Consider the following 4,925-nt stretch of genomic DNA (forward strand, 5'->3'; position numbering starts at 1 on the left):
AGAAATCTATGTGAACTTGCTCTAAAGGTCAAGTGTCCCTGAACAAAATACTTCTGAGGAGCACAGAGATGCCATAGTAAATACCTGGTTTGCGGGCCAGAACTCTGTGTTTGTGCAACAAGTACTGGAGTGACCTCTCGACTGTTTCCACTCTGGGAGAAGACAGACTTTGTTCCAGTTTGGCCCATTCTTGCAACAGACTGTAAAACATAAAAAGTCTAAGGTTTGTGATTATAGATTGCACTGCAAATGATAAAAAGACACTATGATGCTCCTACCTACACTTTCTCTATGATAATAGCTCAGAATAGTTAATGTCACCCTAAAACAATTACTATCATCACTATATTCTGTTAAAAATTTTAAGACAGCTATTACTTACAATATTTATGAATTAATTTGCTAAGTATAAAGAAAATGAAACAGCAGGATTTTATACTACTTCTTTTATACTTACTAAAATAGTTACCTGAGGAAATACTGCTCCTCTGCATCACCATTTCTTCCTACTTTTTCTAATTTTTTTTTTTTCTGCTTGTTTGGAAGAGGAAGAAGAAAAAAAAAAAAACCTTCTGCTTGCCTCTTCTGACATAATTGTTCAACGTGACAGAAACAATCTTAATTTAGCTTATGGACATTTATATAACTAGATATGGAAAAGAACTAGATGTGTGAGTCGAAAAGCCAACATCCACAAGTCTGACACAGGTGGTGGGCTACATACGATAAGGACATTCTTTGGTAGTCTAGTCAGTAACTCTAAGGAAATAGTAATTATATAAAGTTAGATTCTCTTGAAATTACCTTAGTAGATTGTAGTTTAAATACGTTCCTTTAATCAATACCCAAACTATATTTTACACAGAAAATACCTTTTTTGTAGGTGCTCCGGTGGGCGCCACGTCGATTACAGAAGGCGTATTAGTGTAGTTTTGTAAATAGGATCCATCTCCAGGGCTTGGGGTTTCTAATGGCAAAATCCCAAAACTGAGAAGAGGTTGAAATCAAGGTGTCAAAAAGTCATCAAGGCATATATAAAGCAGCAGTATACTTAAGTTAGAAGTCTAAAAGGAAGAGAATGGCAAGTCAGTCTTCAGGGCGAAGAGGACCCGAGGGGCAGACTTTACATGAGCACTCCACCCCCAGAACCACAAGGACAGGACAAGGACCCGAAGAGAACAGTGGCTACTAATCTGAGAAACAGACTGCCTGTTTAAAAGCTAGGATCCAAATGAAAATGAACTCCAATTTTTGGAACAATGGAGACAATGTCCTAGAGAATACTGGTAATTACTTAATTATCAATACAGTTACACATTGGTCTCTGCAGATGCCCTAACAATCTCCTGGTCATGCTATTTTAATAGCTTTCTGGCCTTGAGACTCCATTTATAATCTATAAATCCATTTTATATATATCCAAATGGATTCTTGAGAATCCATTTATAATAATCTTTCATGAGTTTTGTTTGATAGCTTTGATATAGTTGATATGTATCTTTGTGATGTGTTATTGTATACATATATACTTTTAATAATTTTGACAACATATTTTCCAGTGACAAGTGTCAATTCCTCCTCCATGTTTTAGAAAAGAGAACTGGAAATACTGCACCAACCATTCCATAAACATACATTTGGAGGGGTTCACTGCTATCTGTAGATGCATAGCCATAAAGATTGTATCTGTTAATACATATACTAACTGATGCATACTTAAAAAGCTTTAAGATTTTTCCTCTGCTTAATTTTCTTTGTAGAAAGCTCACCATATATCATAGGCTGTGACTTTCCAACTCATAGCTGAGGATGACCTTGAATTTCTGACCTTCCTGCTTCCATCTCCCAAGTACCAAAATTACATGTATTTGAAACCTTGCCCTGTCTCCAGAGTGCTAAGAATCAAGCCTGAGCGTTGTGCATGCTATATAAGCATTCTACCAACTGAGCTACATTCTCACCCTTTTAATATTTAACTCAAACATTTTATAGATGTATTGTGGTTTTTTTTTTAATTCTTTTTCTGAAAACAGAATGCCACTCTGTCATACTGACTTGAGAAGATGCTATTTAAATTAACTTACATTATCCATAATAGGATTCACTAAAGATCATATATATATATATATTAGAATACATTTTAAAATATCTTGTGTGACTTACCTTGGGGTTAATGGGCTAAGAGCAGTTGGTCCTCCTAATAAACTTCGACCAGTTTTTGGTTTATTTTGAACCTGTTTAGATAGTATAGAAGTACCGGTTCCAAGGGGGATGTTATCTGTTGAGATCACAGCTGAGTCAATGTAAGACACAGAGGAGTCTGTGTTCAGGGAGTATTTTGAATTGGAAGATTCTAAGTTCAGTCTGTTTAGTTCCTGAAACAGAAATTTTCAGCCATGTCACTCATGATACACTGTTTACTTCCAATCATTCGTGTGGGCTTTCAGAACACGTTGAACATTAGAAGAAATGCACTTACAATTGTGTCTTGGGGTGTTTCTGTGAGGACTGTCTCAGGCTGTCTGTGAGACAAACTGTGATTAGATACTAGAGTTGTACAAGTGTTGGGAAGACAACTGCTAAAATTCTGTAGAGATGTTAATTTAAATGTTTGGTCAGGATCTGGCTTCTCACCTGTGAAAACCAAAAGACAAGACAAAACAAAACAAAAACTTGCCTCTGAGGGATAATCTCTTTTCAAGTACACATAATTCGGTGCAAATAAAGGCTTGGAATATCAAAATTCTCCTGCCTACTTATGTAATTAATCTTACCTCGAAAAGCCCAATCATTAATTTATTGTGGAAGTTAACCCTTAAACTAAAGATGTACATTTGGAAAATAAACCAAATTATAAATTTTAAATATCATAAATCAGGGCCAGCAAGAAGGTTTAGTGGGCAAATGTGTCTGCTGCCCAACCTGAAAACCCGAGTGAATGAAGACGCGCTTGAGAGAGTCACCGGCAAGCGTGGCTGGTCTTGAAAACCCGAGGAATGAAGATACGTTTAAGACGGAGTCACCTGCAAGTGTGCCGCTTAAGCTGGCAGGAAACTTAAGATCCTCCTGCCGGGAGGCAGTGGCAAATGCCACTAGTCCCAGCACTTGGGAGGCAGAGGCAGGTGATTTCTGTGAGTTCAAGGTCAGCCTGGTCTACAGAATGAGTGCCAGGACAGCCACAGCTACACAGAGAAATCCTGGACTCAAAAAATATAAAGCAAAACAAAACAAACAAAAAGGAAAAAAGAGAAAAATAGAAAAGGGAAGGCAAGAGGAAGCAGAATCCGCCCCCACTTCCATGAGCTTACCTATTTCACATAACGATTCAAAGGAAGACCAGAGGAAAGGATTTAAACTAAGGCTCTTTTGGTAACATTCTGATCCTTTGGCAAGCCGATCTGTCTTGCTGTGGAGAGAAACAATGGATTAAACAAACTATAAGACCCATAGCTTTTCTTATTATAATTTTTGATATAAAAACCAGGTAAATTTTATATAAATTCTTAAGCACTCTATTTGATGCTTCCCTAAATTCTAATTTTCTAAAAGCAATAAAAGTCATAAGTAGCAAATAAATCCATGGGTATTAACATCAATTAATTAATATTAATCCAAGGTTAAGGAAAAGAAAAATACAGGGGCTGTGGCAACAAGAACAAGGACCTGAGTTCACACCTCAGGACCCATGTAAAAAAAAACACCAAGTGTGAACATAAATGAGTCTGTGATCTCATTTACTCAGAAGGCGAAGTCAGAAGGATGGATGTGATCTGATGACTGCGAGGCTGAGTGAGAGAGAAGAGAGACGCCCCTGATTAAAAGAAGTAAGGTAGAATGATGTAGAAAGATAACCAACATCTCTCTTGGCCTTAGGGCAAACATGATATACACAGAAAATAAGTTCATTACAAGGAAAACCCAATGAAATCTCAATGCCTGAGAATTGACCTAAACTCCTGTGACTATCCTATATTTGCTTTGAAAATTCCAAAATAAGCCGGGCAGTGGTGGCGCACATCTTTAATCCCAGCACCTGGGAGGCAGAGGCAGGTGAATTTCTGAGTTCGAGGCCAGCCTGGTCTACAGAGTGAGTTCCAGGACAGCCAGGGCTATACAGAGAAACCCTGTCTTGAAAATACCAAAAAAAGAAAAGAAAATTCCAAAATATGAATATTTTCTATCTAATGTAATCATATTTTAAAAGAATTTCTATATTTTCCCTTAAGATTTTTTTCTTTCTTTTCTTTTTTTTTGTTTTCGAGATTTTTATTTTTTCCAACCCTTCCATCACTCCCTGTAAATCATTTACTGTCATCAAACATCTACTTTCTTTGAGAAGTCACCTTATAGAAAAGAAATGACTTTTTGCTATCAGGTCTCTTCTAGGTACCTTCTATTACTCCTCCTCCCAACTCAGCACTGAGGATGCATTAAGCTGGGCAAGGACTCTGCCACTGAGCCTTTTATTCTTGAGCCTTTTATTCTTAATTAAAACTAGCATTCTCTCACTTGATCAAAATACTGCCCAAACCTTATTATATCTTCTTACAACAATAAAAATTTTCATCTACTGTTTCTTTCTTCTCCATTACAGAATGTGAGTTATTTCCTTTAATATTTCCAGGACCAAGTACTTACTGTGTTCAGCTATAATGGGAGAACCTCAAAAGTCCCTTGAATGAATGAAAAAAAAAATCATAGTTGGATGATAGCACCCAACTTCATGGTTGGTTTTTTTTTGAGACATGGTTGTTTCTCTATGTAGCCTTGGCTGTCTTGGAACTCAGAGAGTCACCTACCCCCAGCCTCCCAAGTGCTGAGATTAAAGGCATGTACCACTACTTCCTGACTTTCAACTCCATCTTTTTTTTTTTTGGTTTTTCGAGACAGGGTTTCTCTGTGTAGCCCTGGCTGTCCTGGAACTC

General features: G+C 37.2%; 1 protein-coding gene across 7 annotated transcripts in view; it reads right to left on the reverse strand.

The window, feature by feature from the left end:
• The window catches only part of Cdc27 (cell division cycle 27), a 47,804-nt gene that overhangs the window by 22,078 nt on the left and 20,801 nt on the right, over positions 1 to 4,925 (reverse strand). For 3 of the 7 annotated variants that reach the window (XM_031350792.1, XM_031350798.1, XM_031350793.1), the window contains 5 exons: positions 3,309 to 3,406; positions 2,480 to 2,634; positions 2,164 to 2,375; positions 873 to 987; positions 85 to 218 (listed from right to left, as the gene is read on the reverse strand). In XM_031350792.1, coding sequence (XP_031206652.1) covers positions 85 to 218; positions 873 to 987; positions 2,164 to 2,375; positions 2,480 to 2,634; positions 3,309 to 3,406 — 714 coding nt within the window. The remainder of the gene's footprint in view (positions 1 to 84; positions 219 to 872; positions 988 to 2,163; positions 2,376 to 2,479; positions 2,635 to 3,308; positions 3,407 to 4,925) is intronic. The other 4 variants (XM_031350797.1, XM_031350796.1, XM_031350794.1 and 1 more) reach the window with 2 other exon arrangements.

Source organism: Mastomys coucha, unplaced genomic scaffold, assembly GCF_008632895.1.
Source record: "Mastomys coucha isolate ucsf_1 unplaced genomic scaffold, UCSF_Mcou_1 pScaffold5, whole genome shotgun sequence".
Classification (NCBI taxonomy): domain Eukaryota; kingdom Metazoa; phylum Chordata; class Mammalia; order Rodentia; family Muridae; genus Mastomys; species Mastomys coucha.